The sequence below is a fragment of the Schistocerca americana genome, chromosome 10, assembly GCF_021461395.2.
Source record: "Schistocerca americana isolate TAMUIC-IGC-003095 chromosome 10, iqSchAmer2.1, whole genome shotgun sequence".
NCBI lineage: Eukaryota > Metazoa > Arthropoda > Insecta > Orthoptera > Acrididae > Schistocerca > Schistocerca americana.
The window spans coordinates 134,737,579-134,759,521 of record NC_060128.1 but is presented as its reverse complement, the minus strand read 5'-3'; the positions used below and the strand labels follow the sequence as shown (position 1 = coordinate 134,759,521).

General features: G+C 45.0%; 1 protein-coding gene across 1 annotated transcript in view; it reads right to left on the bottom strand.

Moving 5' to 3' along the window:
* The window catches only part of LOC124552296 (leucine-rich repeat-containing protein 15-like), a 200,088-nt gene that overhangs the window by 77,023 nt on the left and 101,122 nt on the right, over positions 1 to 21,943 (bottom strand). The window contains exon 3 of the mRNA XM_047126572.1: positions 3,619 to 4,050. Within this exon, the coding sequence (XP_046982528.1) occupies positions 3,619 to 4,050 (432 nt within the window). The remainder of the gene's footprint in view (positions 1 to 3,618; positions 4,051 to 21,943) is intronic.

Genomic DNA, 21,943 nt, shown 5'->3' with positions numbered 1-21,943 from the left:
GGTGGCCAGGATATTACTACACCACGCCCAATTCAAGTCGGCACATTACTACAGAAATGCACGACAACTTCACGTTGACGATATGGTGCAAAATAAATTCTGTGCCCATATCATGTTGTAACTGGGCATTAACTAAAGTTCAGGGGCCGGCCGCTGTGGCCGAGCGGTTCTAGGCGCTTCAGTCCAGAACCATGCGTTCGAATCTCCTGCCTCGGGCATGGATGTGTGTGGTGTCTTTAGTTAGGTTTAAGCACTAAGTCTAGGGGACTGATGACCTCAGATGTTAAGTCCCATAGTGTTTAGAGCCATTTGCACCATTTGAAAGTTCAAGCACGTTACAGCTGACTGGGCAAAATAAGAGACTGCTGGCCAACCCTGACCCGGCGTCCTGTGGGACACATAGCCAGTTTCGGTGAAAAGGTCTTACCAATTAATAAGAGCATATCTTTGAGGCGGTGTCTTGTGATATTTACTCCTGAATTGCCTCTGGACTGTAGCAGCAGGTTTGGATTCATGAAACCATAAATAACTATGTGCACGCTTTACACAGTTATACGACTGTCGAAATAATTCAATGCGCTTGTCCTCTAACAGACATGTCATAATTTAATTGGTTTGGGAACAAGCTTGACTAAAAGACATAGTCTTCATGAAAGCGAAATGTACAGATATTAATTTTGAACTGTCAATACTTTTATGTCCTGTATCAGAAGGAAAGTCAATTAAATATTGTCTTAAGTTTGTGAGTTGTGTATTTGATTGATTGGTCAACTCCCCGAAGTGATTTAAATTGAAATAAAAAAGGTATTTATTTATATCTGTGTATTTTTAGTGTGTACTATAGAGTACGTCCATTATCTTCCTAGATTACTTGATTGATCTTGAGAATTTAATTTCGTTTTTGTGTACTTTTCATTCTCTGTTCCAAGAAGTGGAGTAGGCTGTTTGAGATATGGCCCATTTTATACTCTACGTTCATTTCTATCAGTCTGTCGACGAACTGGTAGTGGGGCAGAGGGCTTCCTGTATGGGAGAGAATAAACCATTCCGGCATTTGCATTGCAACCAAGGGAAACCTCCTGAAAATCTTGGTGAGTACCAACGGTTTCGACACGAAACGTAAACTCTGTCCACAGGCTTTGGCGGGTCCATCAGTACCGACCAACCGCCATGTCATCCTTCGCCAATAGCGTTCTTTGATGTGGTATGGAGGGCCACTCTCCCTGCCATTGTAAGTTTTCGCAACCTATACCACTGCAGCTCGGTCGAGTAGCTCATCAATCGGGCTCACAGAGTTTAGTGCACCCCTTAACAGTCGTCCCACCAACGAAAAATCCCAGGCAGTGTCGGGAATCGAATACAGGTCCAGGGAATGGCAGCCAGCTGTGCAGACCACTGGGTTATGGAGGCGGGATTGGACATATGTTAGTTAATTTCAGGGACAATGTTGTTCTCTGACCAAGACAGAAATGAAAATATTGTTTGCTTTTGTATGTGTGAGGTAGATAGATAATACAAGGGTCATTACAAAAGAAATGTGCACTATTTTTTTTCAAAAAAATCCAGCTTTTATTCTACATGTATTAAAGTCTTACAGTGTGTAGATACATCCTTTAGGAACAATATTTTCATTTCTCCACATAATTTTCATCTCTCTCAACTGCCTTACGCCAACTTGGAACCAGCGCCTGTATACCCGCACGGTAAAATTCTGGACCAACCTGCTGGATCCACTGTTTGGCAGCGTGCACAAGGGAGTCATCATCTTCAAACCTTGTTCCACGAAGAGAGTCTTTCCCAATGAGATGAGAGTCACATGGGGCCGGGTCAGGACTGTAAGGCGGGTGTTTCAGTGTTGTCCATCCGAGTTTTGCAATCGCTTCCATGGATTTTTGACTGATATGTGGCCATTCATTGTCGTGCAACAGCAAAATATCCTGCTTTTGCCGATGTGGTTGAACACGACTCAGTGTAGCTTGAAGTTTCTTCATTGTCGTCACATATGCATCGGAATTTAATGGTGGTTCCACTTGGCACGATGTCCACAAGCAAGAGTCCTTCGGAATCGAAAAACGCCGTAGCCATAACTTTTCCAGCAGAAGGTGTGGGTTTTTTTTTCCTTGGGTAAATTTGCATGATGCCACTCCACTGATTGCCTCTTTGTCTCTGGTGAAAAATGATGGAGCCATGTTTCATCACCTATCACAATTCTTGCAAGAAATTCATCTCCACCATTCTCGTACTGTTCCACAAGCTCGCTGCATACCGTTTTTCTTGTTTCTTCGTGAGCCACTGTCCACATCCTGGGAACTCACCTGACACAAATCTTTTTTAACGCCAACACTTTCAGTATTCTGCAAACACTTCCCTCCCCTATCCCAACATAGCGTGAAAATTCGTTCACTGTGATGCGTCTGTCAACAGTCTCCAATTCGTTAACTCTCTGCATTTTGTCTGGAGTGTTTGCAGTACGAGGCCTGCCCCTGCGAGGACAGGCCATGCCCGCGTTCATCACGTAACCTGCTTGGCCACCAACTAACTGTACTGAGATCGACAGCAGCATCTCCATACACCTTTTTCAACCTCTTGTGGTTATTTCCCACTGTCTCGGTTTCGCAGCACAGGAATTCTAGGACAGCACGTTGCTTCTGACGAACGTCAAGTGTAGCAGCCATCTTGAAGACATGCTGTGACGGTGCCACTCACGGGAACAGGTTGAACTAAGTTTGAAAACAAGCGGGAAGGATGTATCTACACACTGTAAAACTTTCACACATGCAGAATGAAAACTGTATTTTTACAAAAATAGTTTCCATTTCTTTTCGAATGACCCTCGTAGCTAGACAGAGACAGAGAGAGAGAGAGACAGAGGGAGAGAGAGAGAGAGAGACAGAGGGAGAGAGAGAGAGAGAGACAGAGGGAGAGAGAGAGAGAGAGACAGAGGGAGAGACAGAGAGAGAGAGAGAGACAGAGAGAGAGAGAGAGAGAGAGACAGAGAGAGAGAGAGAGACAGAGAGAGAGAGAGAGAGAGAGAGAGAGAGAGAGTGAGAGTGAAATATGGTGGGGTGGGATTATTTACAAATTTCAGTCCCTTCTTGTGAGAGCACAACGTGTCATTGTAGAACGCCATTAGTTTCACCCGTATATCCCAGTGGCGTGAGAAGAATAGTTCCCAGTTCTTAATATATGGTAGTGGATTTCCAGTTCTGTCATTCATTTGACAACCAAACGACACATGTTGAACACTTTAGTTGGAACCAGGGTATTAGGAACATATTCAGTTTATTTTCAGTTTAGTTTCTGGTGAATCTTCTTGGTTGTATGGCCATAGTCCGTTGACCTGTTTAGTTTCTGGCTCCAGAGCTGTGCTGGGTATCTTCAAAGGGCTCCTGGTTCCTCGGAGTGTAACTGATGCAGCAGAACCAGGAGTTCCTCTGAAAATATCTAGCACAGCTCTGAACAGTTTCGTGGACCACGGCCATACAATCCAGAACACTCATCAACAATGGAGACAACCAACCATGAAAGCCTTCATTGTCATCATTGTGTGACAGAATGGATAATTGTCTCAATTTTGCAGTTACAGTGCAATTCCTGGTTAACCAGCGAGTTTCTTACTTGTCTAGCTCAGCGATGAGATTGTTGGCGGCACGCAGTACCCTGAGCTGGGCCAGGTTGTCGAAGAGCCGGGGCGGCAGCGCGGACAGCTGATTCCAGCCGACCTGGAGGACTTCCAGCGCCGGGCTCCCGTCGAGCAGGTCCTCTGGAAGGTCGGCTAGCGAGTTCCAGTCCAGCGACAGGACGCGCAGTGCCGTCAAGTTGACCAGCGGGCCTCCAGACACGTCACGGATGGCGTTCCGCTCCAGCCGTAGCTCCGTCACCTTGTCTGCGGGCTGGTCTGAGAGGTCTGGCACAGCCGTCAGGTTGCGCGAGTCGCACAGCATCGTACCCTCCTGCAGCACGCAGGGGAACACCGCCAGCGTCAGTGCTGGCAGGCTGAGCAGCAGGGTGGAGACCACAACCAGCGGCGGCGGTCCCAGGCGGCACCTCCTGCGAAGCGATACAGGTTGTGGATAACGTCTAGTAAGTTTCCCAATGGCATATGGTGAAGGTGAGCCGTGTGTCAGCTCTCAACATCTATCGCGCTGTTAAGATTGTTCCGAGTTCTTCCATTCCATCGTTATTTGATCCTTTCATATTTATCTACATCTACATGATTACTCTGCAATGCACATTTAAGTGCTTGGCAGAGGGTTCATCGAACCACAATCATACTATCTCTCTACCACTCCACTCCCGAACGGCGCGCGGGAAAAACGAACACCTAAATCTTTCTAATCGAGCTCTGATTTCTCTTATTTTATGTTGGTGATCATTCCTACCTACGTAGGTTGGGCTCAACAAAATATTTTCGCATTCGGAAGAGAAAGTTGGTGACTGAAGTTTCGTAAATAGATCTCGCCGCGACGAAAAACGTCTTTGCTTTAATAACTTCCATCCCCGCTCGCGTATCATATCTGCCACAATCTCTCCCCTATTACGTGATAATACAAAACGAGCTGCCCTTTTTTGCACCCTTTCGATGTCCTCCGTCAATCCCACCTGGTAAGGCTGAGTGTCCTGCCAATGAAACGCAACCTTTGGCTCGCCTTCCCCACAATATTATCTGTGTGGTCTGTCCAACTGAAGTTGTTCGTAATTTTAACACCCAGGTACTTAGTTGAATTGACAGCCTTGAGAATTTTACTATTTATCGAGTAATCGAATTCCAACGGATTTCTTTTGGAACTCATGTGGATCACCTCACACTTTTCGTTATTTAGCGTCAACTGCCACCTGCCACACCATACAGCAACCTTTTCTAAATCGCTTTGCAACTGATACTGATCTTCGGATGACCTTACTAGACGGTAAATTACAGCATCATCTGCGAACAACCTAAGAGAACTGCTCAGATTGTCACTCAGTTCATTTATATAGATCAGGAACAGCAGAGGTCCCAGGACGCTTCCCTGGGGAACACCTGATATCACTTCAGTTTTACTCGATGATTTGCCGTCTATTACTACGAACTGCGACCTTCCTGACAGGAAATCAGGAATCCAGTCGCACAACTGAGACGATACCCCTTAGACCCGCAGCTTGATTAGAAGTCGCTTGTGAGGAACGGTGTAAAAGACTTTCCGGAAATATAGAAATACGGAATCAACTTGAGATCCCCTGTCGATAGCGGCCATTACTTCGTGCGAATAAAGAGCTAGCTGCGTTGCACAAGAACGATGTTTTCTGAAACCATGCTGATTACGTATCAATAGATCGTTCCCTTCGAGGTGATTCATAATGTTTGAATACAGTATATGCTCCAAAACCCTACTGCAAACCGATGTCAATGATATAGGTCTGTAGTTCGACGGATTACTCCTACTACCCTTCTTAAACATTGGTGCGACCTGCGCAATTTTCCAGTCTGTAGGTACAGGTCTATCGGTGAGCGAGCGTTGTATATGATTGCTAAGTAGGGAGCTATTGTATCAGCGTAATCTGAAAGGAACCTAATCGGTATACAATCTGGACCTGAAGACTTGCCCGTATCAAGCGATTTGAGTTGCTTCGCAACCCTAAGGTATCTACTTCTAAGAAACTCATGCTAGCAGCTGTTCGTGTTTCAAATTCTGGAATATTCCATTCGTCTTCCCTGGTGAAGGAATTTCGTTATGCTGCATATGATTCTGTTGAGATTCCCCTCTGGCGGCGCGTCTGGTCTTACCGATCTTAGAGCCGTTGCTTCCTGTTAGCCTTGTGTAAGGGAGTAAGATCTTTGGGGGGATGGCCCGTTGGTTGCGTAGCGGTGGCGAGTCGGTCGGTCGGTTTTTAAAATCGGGAATTAGAGAATCAGGAATGAGGCCGCGGCGTGGCGTGGCGGTGGAGAGTTGGCTGTTGTTCCGAGAAGCCGCGTGGTCTATCCTGGCGGTGCGAGACAAGTGGGACTACAGAGCCCGTATACAGAGAGAGTGGACATAGGTGAAGTTGCCCGTGATTGGTTGATTAGCTTTGGCGCCATTTTCCTGCCAAACGCGTCTCGCGCTTCCTATGTTCGCCGTGCTTTTGAGTTGAATTGAAGTTGAGAGGACTTTTGGAAACAATTAAAAGGTATTTGAATTATTGAGAGACTTGTTATGCGTTGTGCATGCATGTTCGATTTAGTTGTGTATCGTTTTTAGTACGTAATTAGCGTTTTGAATTTGGCAAAATTTGTAACTTCTTGTTGCAGTCTGAAATGCCCAGTCGGGAAGGAATGTGTAACTCTTGTAATAAAGTCCAGGTACAACTTCCTTAATGGTATATATTATCCGAAATATTTATTTAGTTAGGCCTATAAAAATGTTTGGGTCTTCACTTTGCTCAGAAAACTCTGATTTTAAAGTGTCAGTTTTTTAAAATATTTTTAATCACGCAAAACAGGTAGGCCTGTTACTGCATTTTAAGCTCTTATTTCTTTACAGTTCGTGCATACTGGTAGCATCACAAGCTTTTCTGAAGCCAATATCTTACAGTCCTTGCTGGAAACGGAAAGTTCCTGTAATTCTTGTGCCATGCTCATTCGACTTCATAGCGTCAAAGTTTATTTCGTTCCGAATCAGAACACTGGGCATTATTTTGGATTCAGTATTATTGCCTGACTGTTAACGCAGGCGAGTTGTAAGCGCGTTTTCCGCAGTTGTCGTGGTTGCTGAGACATTATTCGTAGTAAATATTTGTAGGTACTCTTGAAGACAGTTTTTAATAGGCCTACTTACTGTGGAGTAGAAGGGATACGGTAGCTTTCTTGTAATATTTCGTCGTTATTACAGTAGCCTACTTTTAACCTTACCTGATTTTTGTAATCTTTTTCGTTTGTTATCTACGAGAGGTATTCAGTATATATAGATATATGAAAGGAAGTCGTAAGCAATTTTTTACTTGTGACATGCAAAAAATTTGAAGACGTTACTAGAAGCACTAATACGTCTCACACTTTTTGCATGTCACAAGTAAACAACTGCTTACGACTTTCATTCATCTGACGTAATACAGGTACTTCAAATCTTTAGCGTTATGCACTTCCGATACAAAACAAATGCTATGCACTATATTTTTTTATTTACGTTACTTTCATTGCAATATGTCTAATAAACGAACTTTAAAGTAGATAAATGCAAGTAACGAATAATTTTTACAGCCACTGTATCAAATTTTCCTTTGCTGTACGTAGTAGGCTACTATGAGTATATTATAGCTGTAAAGAAAGGCATTTAACGAATGATTCCGCCATATTGTCTTGTGGTTTTGACTCGGTGAGTGTGTACTCCACTCCCGCCCGCAGTTTGGCAGAAAAATGGCCGCCGTATCATCCGGTTCGCCACTCTCTCCCTATACAGGCTCTCTATGTGGGACGAGTTGACGGCACAAGGCTGTAAGCTCTTGCTGTGAACACCCGGGGGCCACGGCTGTGGTTCCGAGTCACTACATGGTGGGAGCGGCAACGGATGTCTTTAAATTGCCCGTCTGGAGGCGGGAATGATGGACTAGTAACTCGCCTAACCTGAGGAGTGGTATTTCGCCGCAGTGGGTGCAGAGAAGACGAGGGCTCCGGTGACAGAGCGCGTGGCTGCGTGACTGTGCCCAGTTGGGAACGCTGGCGACGTGTACACGGTCGGGTGTGAGGAACCTTTGCATCGGAGTTCACCTGCTGTTTCTCTGATAAACTGCAAGTTAAGTATGTTAAAGGTTTAGGTGTTCATTGAAGAATTTTGGTTTGTGCAACCAGCGTCTTTCCTGCCTTGTGGCCTCCTGCGTTCGGGTTTCCTGTCCCTGTCGCCAGTGTACTTATAGACAGTGATCTTTCCGCTTCTTATTAGTACTGCCCGGTAGGAAGTGTATTTTTGGGCAGGGTGTAATGTTGTTGCATTAATTTGTTCTGAAAGCGGTGCTGATATTGAAGAGCATAAAAGTGGGTTAAAAGCTGTGAGCTGTCCGGGGAAGTTAACCTTGCATTACTGAGCAACTGTTCCACCAGGTATCCGGTCTAGCTTACCAAATTCCCAACCAGACTAACGTCATACGACAACCGGTGATATATATATATATATATATATATATATATATATATATATATATATATAAAGAGAATTTAAATAAAAAGAAATAAATCAGTTTATATTTGGAAATTTATTTTAAAATTGATCATTGAAACTTCAGCATATTAAACTTGATCCATAACTAAACTGGTGCCTTATTTAGCATTCAGAAAATGTGAGTTTGAAATCTTACGGAACACATCAAATATGGAGCCAAGATTGGGGGACTGCATACAACACTGCATTCATAAAATAACACACGAAGAACGTTGAAACATATGCAAGAGGAAATTAACCACAACCAACCGATTCATTTTCACCCAAAGAACTTACGTTCGTAGCGGAATCCTGTCCGTCATGTAATTACCACACACTGGTATACTAAATTCATACTAACTCTCTGTGAAATCTTCCCGAAAAGAATAGCTGAGGGCTACTTTGATGATTACAACACATGCTTCACGTGGTCAACTTGGTTTACACAAAGAGTGTAACTCCACAATACTTTTGATAATTAAAATAAATTAGATCGAAAAGCAATTTACAAAAGAAAAACCTCGAACTGGTTACCATCGTCTTACTATTAACCTGATGGGTCAAACAATTGTATAAGCACGTGGTACTGGTCTCACAAAGTACACCCCACGTGGGTTGAACATAAAGAAAAGTTGCTATATTGAAAAATATTGTCAAGACGGGACGTTATATTCTCACGCACATTCGCATTTAAGATTGATGATCTTAGAGTAACTGATCAACACGTGGTTCCACTTTACTCACAAAGTAGTGACAAAGCAACTACTGGAAGATATTCTGAACTTCACACTCGAATTACACTGCGTTGCAATTTGAGATAACATTAGATATTTTAGAGCTAAACCTGAAATAAAGGTGATTAAATTTTCAGTTAGGCTGAACTTAAGAAATCCATTGTCCTACGGACTTACCAGACACGCGCTTAGCCGGAGATCTTACCACTTCAGACGATCGCCGCGGACAGACTGACCTGGGCTCCTATCGAGCGTGCTAACAGATACAAACGGAAGTGACCAGAGAGGCAGCTTCCTATACCAACATGACAAGGGATGGACAGGACCATACTAAGAATAGAAACCTCTCTGCTTTTAGGAAGCGTAGCTACCTGTTCCGACGTTGGTCCTACTGTTCTCTAGCAGACAGGCTTGTCTGCTACCCTCAAGCATGCTACTGGAAATACATTTCCTCATTCATCCTCTCACACAGAAGGGAAGGGGGATGACAGTATCTTATCATATACAGTATATAAAAGAAAGCGGATGTAGGTTCCTTATGAGACTGTGTGACATGAATTACATATAAACTGTGTTTTAAAGTGTAGTAGTGTGACAGCTCGTTCTTCTTTATGTGTAAAAGTAACACGTTCCACTACTCAGTCTCCTTCCAGATAGAAACACCACAGTAAATTTAGACGAGGAATTTATGCCGTAAATGACAACAGACTTATGAAATTAACATGAAAGGAATCCAACAGAGACCTTTCAAGGGATTATTGTTTTAGATTACTTTTTTTCTGCCTTGTAGCCTTCTGCGTTCGGATTTCCTGTCCCTGTCGCCGATGTATTTATAGACCGTGATCTTTTGGCTTCTTATTAATACTCCCTGGGAGGAAGTGTGTTTTTGGGCAGGGATTATAGTTCCTGATTTGATTCCTCCTCTTCCCCTGGCCTCGCGTGAGGTCGATGTAATTGCTGAATGTGAGGCGTTGTGGGTCTGTTAGTCCGCTTCTAGCCTGAGTATCCTTCGGGAGAGAATTGTGACCGCCCTTACGCCCGGGCGGTTAATTATTTCTATCCCAGGACATTTTGGTGGCAGGACATGGTATTAAAGTTGTTAGTTATTGTAAAATGTTAAATGGTTATATTTTACTCTGATCGTTTTTGGCCACTGTTTAAAAAAGGCTAACTTTGCTTTTCATTGGTGTTTTTTTTTTAAAATTACATGGCTTTAAAACTGTTAGTTATTGTAAAAGGTGAATGACTGTACCTTTACGTTGATTGTTTTAATCTACTTGGCATCCTTTGAAAACGCTAGTTATGCCTCCCTGTTAGCGAGCCCTTGTAATTTAATATCTTGTTGTGCCAAAATTTAAAAGAAGTGGCTCCCTACATGTTCGATGGCGAAATTGTATGCAAATTGGTGTTTTGTTTCATTACTTGGAAAGTTTTAATTTTGTTATTAAATGCTTTATCAAAGTCTGTTTTGGGTAAAATGGTTTGGCTATTAACGGTAAAGTTTTTTTTTTATTTTCATTACTTGGAAAATTTTGATTTGTTATCAAATGTCTTATCAAACCCGGTTTTAAGTGAAATTGCTTGGCCGTTAACTGTAAAGTAAATTAGTTTGGAAAGGCACTCGTGCCTGATAGCTTTTTTGGATCTGTTCCTGGTAAAGTGGTAAAGAAATGCCTTTTAATGGTTGAAGTAATCAATAAAGAAATTGTAGATTGCAACTCGACAGTAACCAACTAATTTTGGCCCCGCTCCCCAACTGGGGGTTTTCCTTGATTAATCGTAACACCCGTCTCAGAAGGCTCGTTTAGTGAGACTGTAGTCTGGAAATGTAGTGAAGCTCTGTACTAGCCATGCTTTTGTTAAAGAGAGAAGGTGGGAAACCTGCTGCTTTGGCTGCAAGGAGAGTCGCTTGCTGGATTTTGGCTGGATCAAGGCAACCAGATAGACGCTGTACTTCTTGATTTCTGAGAAGCATTTGACTCAGTACCACACCTACACTTATTGTCAAAAGTACGATCATATGGTGTATCGAGGGAAATTTGGGACTGGATTGAGGGCTTTTTGGTAGGGAGGACATAACATGTTACCTTGGACGGAGAGTCATTGTCAGATGCAGAAGTAACTTTGGGTCTGCACGAACGATATATGTTGGCACCTTTCCTGTTCATGTCATGTTATTTCCGTTGCCGACATTATTGATGGTAACCTCAGACTTTTTGCAGATGATGAAGTTATCTGTAGTGAAGTACTCTCTGAAAGAAGCTGCATTGTTGTTCCGTCAGATTTTGATAAGATTTAAAAGTGCTGCAAAGATTGGCAAGTTGCTTTAAACATTCAGAAATGTAAGATTATGCACTTCACAAAACGAAAAACCTAGTATCCTCTGTTTATAATATCAATGAATCACAGCTGGAATGTCCGCCCTGATAGCTGAGTGGTTTGCCGGCACGTTCGTGAGAGGGTGTTCGGTGAGAGGGTTAGTTGCCCTCTGTAATAAAAAACTGAGTTAATCGGTCAACAACGAACCTCAACGGATGTCTTACGACATCCGCCCCGAGCAGATGCAACGAACGAAAGCGAACAAAATAAGATTTAAAAAAAAATGGTCAGCGTGAAGGATTGCCATCCTAGGGGCCCGGGTTCGATGCCCGGCTGGGTCGGGGATTTTTCTCTGCTCAGGGAGTGGGTGTCGTCTTCATCATCATTTCGTACCAATCCGGCGTGCAGATCGCCCAATGTGGCGTCGAATGTAATAAGACCTGCCCAGTAAGAGGCCTCCCAGCCAATGACGCCAAACGCTCATTTCCATTTTTTACAGCTGGCATCGGCCAACTCATACAAATACCTCGCAGTAACACATTGTAAAGATACGAAATGGAATGAACAGAAATGCTCAGTCGATGGTAAAGCAGGTGGTAGACTTAGAAAATGCATCCAGTCTCAAAGATGTTTTGATAATTAAATGGACACCACTATTTGCAACCAGGCGTTGATATACTTCATTGGGGACATGTTGAAAATTTGTGCCCCGATCGAGACTCGAACCCGGGACCTCCTGCTTACATGGCACACGCTCTATCCATCTGAGCCACCGAGGACACAGATGAATATTGCGCCTGCAGGGACTTATCCCTTGCACGCTCCCCCTGAGACGCACATTCCCAACATGTCCACAACACTACATTCGTAGTGCGCCTAATAGATGGTTGCCCATCATACTCATTACCCGTGGCAGATTAATCTACCAAGTCCCGTACGAGTTTGGGCATAGCGTGTGCGTTCCCACAAGAAGGTCAATGGCCGGGAAGTAATAAGTTAGGTCCATTTAGTTTAAGGCCTGATAAATCAGCCGGTGTTCCTTGGAGGAAATATAGTAGATGTAATCGTTTTAAATTTGTTACCTATTGCAAACCAGAGAAAAGTGCTGATATTAGTAAAGTAAAGGGATGGCCTGATTTAGAAAATCTTTGTAAATGTAAGAACAAACTTTTCCAAGGTGTTAATCCTTTTTATATCGGGTTGGAAATAGCTGGTGATGAACCTGCAAAGAATGATGTTGTACAGAGTGAGGTTAAATATGTTACATTTGTAGTTCGCAACAGAGTGTATATGACCTTCTGTAAAAGGAAAGGTACAATTACCTTCTAAATAAAGTTTATTATTTACAGCTAATGTCTGCGTTGGAATTTTTTTATGGAAACTGGGACCATATCAGGAACTATCCAGACGACCTTCGCCTCGCCTTCCTTGTTCCTACTTCGCAGCAACGAATCGACGATTTGGCACTAACATTTTATGGAAATAAAATTAATTATTCAGCTGCTGTTATTGTGTTGTGCCGGCCTCAGCGATGTGGATGGTTTGGTGTTCTAGCGGATTCCTGATATTCACGGTACACGCGTGAAACGGTCGTACGGGAAAATCTCCACTTCATTGCTACCTCGGATTTGCTGTGTCCCATCGCTCGTGCGCCGACTATATCACCACGTTCAAACTCACTTAAATCTAACAAAATTGTTAAGGCTTTAGTGGCCACTTGTTGACAAACTGCCTATTGTCTTCTGTCTAGAGTTCTTCGCCCGACGTTCGTCTGATGATTTTGCTGACGTTTCGCCAGCACGAGTAGCTGGCATTGTCAAAACTTCACCCTCCACCGACAGTGGAAGGTGAAGCTTTGACAATGCCAGCCACTCGTGATGGCGAAACGTCAGCAAAATCATCAGACGAACGTCAGCCGAAGAACCCGAGACGAAAGCCAATAGGCTCTTTATCACTTAAATGTTGACAACCTGCCATTATAGCTCAAGTAACCGATCTAACAACTGCGTCGACAGCAGCTCCGTATTCTGCCTTTTTACATATCTCTGTATTTGAATACGCATAACTATACCAGTTGCTTTGGCGCTTCAGTGTATATTCCTCTACTACGGCTGGTTCTTGAAACTTTGTATGTAAGTTTTTTCGAGACAGTTTCCGTCTATCTTATAGAGTCTGCCAGTTTTGTTTCTTCAGATCTCTGTGACACTCTCACATGGATCAAACATGTGACCATTGGTGCTACCCTTTTTTGGTTCAAATACCTCTGAGCACTATGGGACTTAACATCTGAGTTCATCAGTCCCCTAAAACTTAAAACTACTTATACCTAACAAACCTAAGGACATCACACAGTTACATGCCCGAGGCAGGATTCGAACCTGCGACCGTAGCAGTCTCGCGGTTCCGGACTGAAGGGCCTAGAACAGCTCGGCCACCACTGCCGGCCGCCCTTTTTTGTATGCGTTCAATCTCCCCTGTTCTGTACAGGTGCCGCATACTTGAGTTGATTCTACAACCGGTCGTACGAGTGACTAGTAAGCAAACATCTTTGACTATATATGACGGTAGTATCTGTTCCCGAAAGACAATGCAGCTTTGCTAGAATGAAATGTTAATCAAATGGACACCCTATCTGCAACCAGGCGTTGATGTACTTCATTGGGGACATGATACTGCCGTCATATAAGATTGTTCAGCTTGACATAAGTGCAACCCTTCGTCATATTGCTGCACACTTCAGTGCTGGGCCATCAACGTCATCGTGCGAACCATATGAGACCCATGATACTTCTAGATACACCTCTGACAGGTGACACGTACGTAAGCACGCTGTGTGATCACCTGCATCCATTTATGTCCATTGTGCATTCCAACGGATTTGGGCAATTCCAGCAGGACAATGCGACGCCCCACAAATCCAGAATTTCTACAGAGTGGCTCCAGGAACACTCTTCTGAGTTTAAACACTTTCGCTGGCCACCAGACTCCCCAGACATAAAAACATTGTTGAGCGTATCTGGGATACATTTCAGCATGCTGTTCAGTGGAGATCCTTACCCCTCCATAAGAGCTTATGGACAGCTTTGCAGGATTCATTGCGTCCATTCCAGCATTACTTGAGACATTAGTCCATGCCACGTCGTGTTGCGGCACTTCTGCGTGCTCGCCGGAGCACTGTATTAGTCAGATGTAGCAGTTTCTTCGTCTCCTCAATGTAGGAACATACTGCCACCGTCTATGTATCGTTCACATAGGGATCGTAAGGACAAAATTAGAATGATTGCTGCACGCACAAAGTCATTCAAACAGTCATTATTCCCGTGCTCCATACGTGAATGGAACAGGAGGAAACAGTAATGTCTGGTAGAATGCCACGTTGCTCTGGTATCAACTTCATACACCACTGACCATTAAAATTGCTACACCACGAAGATGACGTGCTACAGACGTGAAATTTAACCGACAGGAAGAAGATGCTGTGATATGCAAATGATTAACTTTTCAGAGCATTCAGACAAGGTTGGCGCCGGCGCCGACACCTACAACGTGCTGACATGAGGAAAGGTTCCAGCCGGTTTCTCATACACAAACAGCAGTTGACCGGCGTTGCCTGGTGAGGCGTTGTTGTGATACCTCGTGTAATGAGGAGAAATGCGTACCATCACGTTTCCAACTTTGATAATGGTCGCATTGTAGCCTATCGCGATTGCGGTTTATCGTATCGCGACATTGCTGCTCGCGTTGTTCGAGATCCAATCACTGTTAGCAGAATATGGAATCGGTGGGTTCAGGAGGGTAATACGAAACGCCGTGCTGGATCCCAACGGCGTCGTATCACTAGCAGTCGAGATGACAGGCATCTTATCCGCATGGCTGTAACGGATCGTGCAGCCACGTCTCGATCCCTGAGTCAACACATGGGGACGTTTGCAAGACAATAACCATCTGCACGGACAGTTCGACGACGTTTGCAGCAGCATGGACTATCAGTTCGGAGACCGTGGCTGCGGTTACCCTTGACGTTGCATCACAGACAGGAGCGCCTGCGATGGTGTACTCAACGACGAACCTGGGTGCACGAATGGCAAGACGTCATTTTCTCGGATGAATCCAGGTTCTGTTTACAGCATCGTGATGGTCGCATGCGTGTTTGGCGACATCGCGGTGAACACACATTGGAAGAGTGTATTGGTCATCGCCATACTGGCGTATGACCCGGCGTGATGGTATGGGGTGCCATTGGTTACGCGTGTCGGTCACCTGTTGTTCGCATTGAGGGCACTTTGAACAGTGGACGTTACATTTCAGACGCGTTATGACCCCTGGCCCTACCCTTCATTCGATCTCTGCGAAACCCTACATTTCAGCAGGATAATGCACGACGGCATGTTGCAGACACTGTACGGGCCTTTCTGGATACAGAAAATGTTTGACTGCTGCACAGGCCAGCACATTCTCCAGATCTCTCACCAATTGAAAACGTCTGGTCAATGGTGGCCGAGCAACTGGCTCGTCACAATACGCCAGTCACTACTGTTGATGAACTGTGGTATCGTGTTGAAGGTGGATGGGGAGCTGTACCTGTACACGCCATCCATGCTCTGTTTGACTCAATGCCCAGGCGTATCATGGCCCAGAGGTGGTTGTTCTGGGTACTGATTTCTCAGGATGTATGCACCCAAAATGCGTGAAAATGTAATCACATGTGAGTTCTAGTATAATATATTTGTCCAATGAATACCCGTTTACCACCTGCATTCCTTGTTGGAGTAGCAGTTTTAATGGCCAGTAGTGTAGAATGCAGATGGGCTATGAGATCATCAGAGAATCTCGTCGGCGTTCGTGGTGTAACAATTTCTATTTCCGCCACTGTGCTACCTGTACCTGCTGGACGAGTGTTGAGCGACACTTCAAATCGAGGCTTTAAAGCTGGCGACCCGGCTGGCCGGGCTGTTACGGGAGCGACGACCTCACGAGCGGCCGGCGCAGTCGGCGTGCCGACCCCAAGGCCACTCGGTCCCGTGCGCCGGCCGACTCGGCTAGTGGACAAGGCGGCAGAGCCACGGGCCGGCGCTTTCACCGCTGCGGCGGGCCAGCCGACCGAAATAGCGTCGTCTGCAGTCGCGGCAGCCGCGCGCCGGAGGAGCGCCGTCGTCCGAGCCTGGCGCCGCACCGGCGGGGCTTTCTTCCGCGGGGCCGCGCTTTTCCTCGCGCTGCGTCGTCTACGTCATCGCACCCGGCGCCAAAAGTCACCGAACACATTTCCGCTACGCGCAGAGGCGAAACTCCCGCCGTGTGTGGTGGCCACATCGAAGCGTCTCATCTCACGATCAGTGACAGATACGCTGTTGAAATGGCATTCGCTACAAACTGCCCTCTACCCCCATCTCAGATTTCACCCAATTGCCAAATTTACTATTTATACAGGGTATTACAAAAAGGTACGGCCAAACTTTCAGGAAACATTCCTCACACAAAAAAATGGTTCAAATGGCTCTGAGCACTATGGGACTCAACTGCTGAGGTCATTCATTAGTCCCCTAGAACTTAGAACTAGTTAAACCTAACCAACCTAAGGACATCACACACATCCATGCCCGAGACAGAATTCGAACCTCCGACCGTAGCGGTCTCGCGGTTCCAGACTGCAGCGCCTAGAACCGCACGGCCACTTCGGCCGCCATTCCTCACACACAAATAAAGAAAAGACGTTGTGTGGACATGTATCCGGAAACGCTTAATTTCCATGTTAGAGCTCATTTTAGTTTCGTCAGTATGTACTGTAATTCCTCGATTCACCGCCATGATTTCGTACGGGATACTCTACCTGTGCTGCTAGAACATGTGCCATTACAAGTACGACACAACATGTGGTTCATGCACGATGGAGCTCCTGCACATTTCAGTTGACGTGTTCGTACGCTTCTCAACAACAGATTCGGTGACCGATGGATTGGTAGAGGCGGTCCAATTCCATGGCCTCCACGCTCTCCTGACCTCAACCCTCTTGACTTTCGTTTACGGGGGCATTCGAAAGCTCTTGTCTACGCAACCCCGGTACCAAATGTAGAGACTCTTCGTGCTCGTATTGTGGACGGCTGTGATACAATACGCCATTCTCCAGGGCTGCATCAGGGATTTCATGTGACGGAGGGTGGATGCATGTATCCTCGCTAACGGAGGACATTTTCAACATTTCCTGTAACAAAGTGTTTGAAGTCACGCTGGTACGTTCTGTTGCTGTGTGTTTCCATTCCATGATTAATATGATTTGAGGAGCTCTAACATGGAAAGTAAGCGTTTCCGGACACCTGTCCACAGAACAAATTTTCTTTCTTTGTGTGTGAGGAATGTTTCCTGAAAGTTTGGCCGTACCTTTTTGTAACACCCTGTATATCATCATAGTCTTCTCTCTCTCTCTCTCTCTCTCTCTCTCTCTCTCCTCGTCCGACTGTTCAAAAACCTTTTTCTCAGTAACGGACAGACGTATCGAGTTGAAATTTAGGTCTACGGTCGCTTGGCGATGTTAAAAAGTGAAGCGTCTAAGTGTAAACAAAATATATGTCACATACACTGCTCAGCAAAAGATTCGACTTTTTTTTGGGTCATCAGTCTTCTGACTGGTTTTATGCGGTACGCCATGAATTCCTCTCCTTTGCCAACATCTTCATCAGTCGTGGTCTAGGGAAGCTGGCTCGGTAGCTCAGGGAGTTCGGTCAAAGAACTGGTTGTTCTATGTAATAAAAAAAAACTGAGTGAAGGGATCAACAGCGAACTTCGAACTTCAGCGAATGTCATGTGACGTCCGCCACGACCAACTACAAAAAAAAAAAAAAAGAAAAAAAATGGTGTAGCGTCTTTGATTCGTAATCAAAAGATCCTCGGCCCTGGGTTCGAAAACCGCCACCACTTAAATTTTGATCAATAATCAGCATTGGCGGTCGAAGAATTCCGGCTTGAGGAGTCACCCTCATTTTGGCAAAGGCCTTGTCGAAGAGGGCGGAATAGTGGACAGAGAGGTTCAGGGCAGTATTATCCTCGGTGTAAGAAACTGCCCCTACAGGCGGATGAATCAGCAATGGTCAACGGCATTTGAATGCAGAAGACGATGGAAAGTACTGCATTAAAGAGACACGACGTGTGTCCCAAGAGACGTGGCCTGTAATTGAAAGAAAATCTCATGACGATGTCTCCATTAGTAAAAGAGTCCAGAATAGTCCCCATTCGGATCTCTGGGATAGGACTACCAAGGGGAGGTAAATGTCAATGTCGTGTGACTAGGGCCTCCCGTCGGGTAGACCGGGTGCAAGTCTTTCGATTTGATGCCTCTTCGGCGACCTGCGCGTCGATGGGGATGAAATGATGATGATTAGGACAACACTCAGTCCCTGATAAGAGAAAATCTCCGACCCAGATGGGAATCGAACCCGGTCCCTTAGGACTGACATCCTGCCGCGCTGACCACACAGCTATCGAGTGCGGACAAGGTGGAGATCATCACGATGGAGAGACTGAATAGCCAACGAAAGAGAATAACCAACGAGTCGCGGCCTTGAATGTCAGAAGCTTGAACATGGTAGGGAAGTAAGAAAATCTGAAGAGGAAAATGCAGAGGCACAGTCTAGATATAGTAGGTGCCAAGTTTGGAATGATATTGTAAAATGTAGTACGGTGTTTGAGGTCTCATTGACTTAGGCTCTTCACACTTTACCCAGTTGGAGCCCATATACTGGCTGCTGTTTACTACTGGCACGCTCTCTGGAAGTTTCCCACTCATGTAAACATACCGCTGCCGCAGCGGCACACCGCGAGCAGTCCAGTATCAACAACAGCTTCATTCAGTTTGTGTTCAGCACTGCAGTAACATGTCACGTAGAGGCCCACAACACTTTGAGAGAATAGTACCTTTACTTTCTGCAGGTCATACAGGGCAAGACGTTGCCGATCGGTTACTTGTCACCCAAAGTGGTTCAAATGGCTCTGAGCACTGTGGGACTTAACATCAGAGGTCATCAGTCCCCTAGACGTAGAACTACTTAAACCTAACTAACCTAAGGACATCACACACATCCATGCCCGAGGCAGGATTCGAACCTGCCACCATAGCAGCATCGCGGTTCCGGATTGAAGAGCCTAGAACCGCTCGGTCACAGCGGCCGGCCTGTCACTCAAAGTGGTGTGGTCTAAGGTATGGAGAAACGATAGACCTCGCAGTGGTCATCCTCGTATATCAACACCAATGCAGGATCGCTTCCTCCAAATGTCGGCTCACAGGCGCCCAACATCAACTGCCAGAAATGTTGGAAATGACTTCCCCCGGGCAACAGGTATTCGTATTTCTTTCTTCCTTTTTTTTGCTTGTGCCGTTTTTACCGTGATTACGCAGGGTCGGCATGGTTAATCGTTTGTGGCAATGTTAGTTGAAGGGGTGGTCGGATGCCCAGCCTGCCGCCACCCCATGCCCTCCGGGAAGGAATTTGTGTACCCCCAACTGTCTGCGACTATTGTGATCCATGGAATAGTGCGAAAGTGTTCAGATGTCTGCGAGCCATGTAACTGGGGCGGGATGTGGGGACTAGCCCAGTATTCACCTAGGGGGATGTGGAAAACCGCCTAAAAACCACATCCAGACTGGCCGGCACACCGGCCCTCGTCTTTTATCCGCCGGCGGATTCGATCTGGGGCCAGCGCGCCTACCATAGTCCAGGAAGCAGCGTGTTAGCGCACTCGGCTACCTGGCGGGTGCAACAGGTATTCGTATCTCAGACCAAAAAGTGCGCAGAAGGTTGCATCAGGCTGGTCTTCATTCCAGAAGACCAATGTGAAGTTATACACTGTACCAACGGAACCGGTACAATCGAAGGACCTGCTCTCTTGCACATCAACAATGGAGCATCACAGAATGAAGTAACGCCAAGTTTGCTTAAATGACCAGGATTGATTGCGACTGAATACCTGATGTGTTAGGGTTTGGAGAAGCGCTAGACGACACCAGCAATGCCGATACGTTCAGGACGTTCATCTGCTTGCAGGTGGAAGTGTAATATTCTGGGTGGCGGACCGTTCTAATTCACATCTACTGCAGATTTACTGGGCCCCGGTGCATACAAGAGGTCCTACGAATGATTGTAAGGCGCTACAGATGTGGAGTCTGTGACAACTTCGTTCTGGTGGATGACAATGCAAGACCGAGCCATACTGTAGCAGCGTCTCGGTATCTTCAAAGATGCGACATCAACCGAATACACTGCCCAGCACTGTTGCCAGACATGAAGGCAATTGAGCATGTTGAAAGCGGGCATTGCACAGCGTCCGAATCCACTTGGCGATCTTCACGACCTCACTGAAGCAGTGATTGAAAAATGGGCCTAATAACTCACGATAAACTTGATGGTCTCATCCAGAGCATGCCTTTCAGAGTGGAAGAAGTCGTCTGTGTGTGGGGAGGATGAATTCACTACTGAAGACTGATAATCACCACCTGATCATCATCTGATCATCATCATCATCTCATCATTATCATTTCACCATCAGATCACCATTATCAGATCATCATTATCATCAGATCACCGACACCACCACCATCATCATCATCATCATCATCATTATCATTATCATCATCATCATCATCATCATGAGATAAAGATTTTCACTCCCAACATGTACAATTAGAGCCTACTTTGTTTCGTACTGGTGTTCTGTAACTAAGAAAAATAGTTCCTGTTTTCAGAAGGAATTATGTTTATTTTGTTGGCAAGGGATTGTACAAACTTCAGTGGGTATACTATAAGAAGTTATTGTAGTAAACTGTGTGATATTCCAAACTTTTGTTGAGGTGTGTATTCTGACACTCGCAAACTCACTCATAAGAACTTACAGCGTACTGTAAGTTTCCTTCAATTTACGTCCATGGTCACAATATTTTTGTTAACAGATTACCGGTTTCGGTCTAAAATTACCATCATGAGATCTGTTTTATAAAAACAAAGTCCTAATGTACTGCAGCCATAGTGGCATCGCCAAATGTTAAATGCAAAATCAGCACCATCTGAGGATGGCACTATGACTGCAGTACATTAGAACTTTGTATTTATGAAACAGATCTGATGATGGACATTATAGACCGAAACCGGTAATCTGTTAACAAAAAGTTCGTGACCATAGACGTAAATTAAAGGAAACTTATTGTACGTACGGGTCACCTATTCGCGACAATGTCGCAGCTTCTTACAGGGTACTTCCCCTTGGTCTGGAACCATGAAATTATCCAAGAAACATGTTGCACAGTACAACCAAATCAAAATTCCGAGTATTGTTAATCTGTAATAATATCAGACTACATTTTTATTTTTTATCGGCCTGTCAGATCGTTAATCTGTTAAGACCTCTTTATCTCTGGAACGATTACCTGTCAAGTTGAGATTTATGCCACATACTGACGTCTATTGTTCCTTGTTGTTTGCTCCTAAGACAATGCAATCACGTATCGACCATTTATGCCACATATACTGATACAAATGTCATTTATCAGAATTATAGCGTACTTCCCGGTCTAGAATCATGAAATTTTGGCAAGAAGAGGCGTTTCACAATACAAGTAAAGGGAAACATCCGAAATTGTCAATCTGTAACTGTTGTTGTTGTGGTCTTCAGTCCTGAGACTGCTTTGATGCAGCTCTCCATGCTACTCTATCCTGCACAAGCTTCTTCATCTCCCAGTACCTACTGCAACCTACA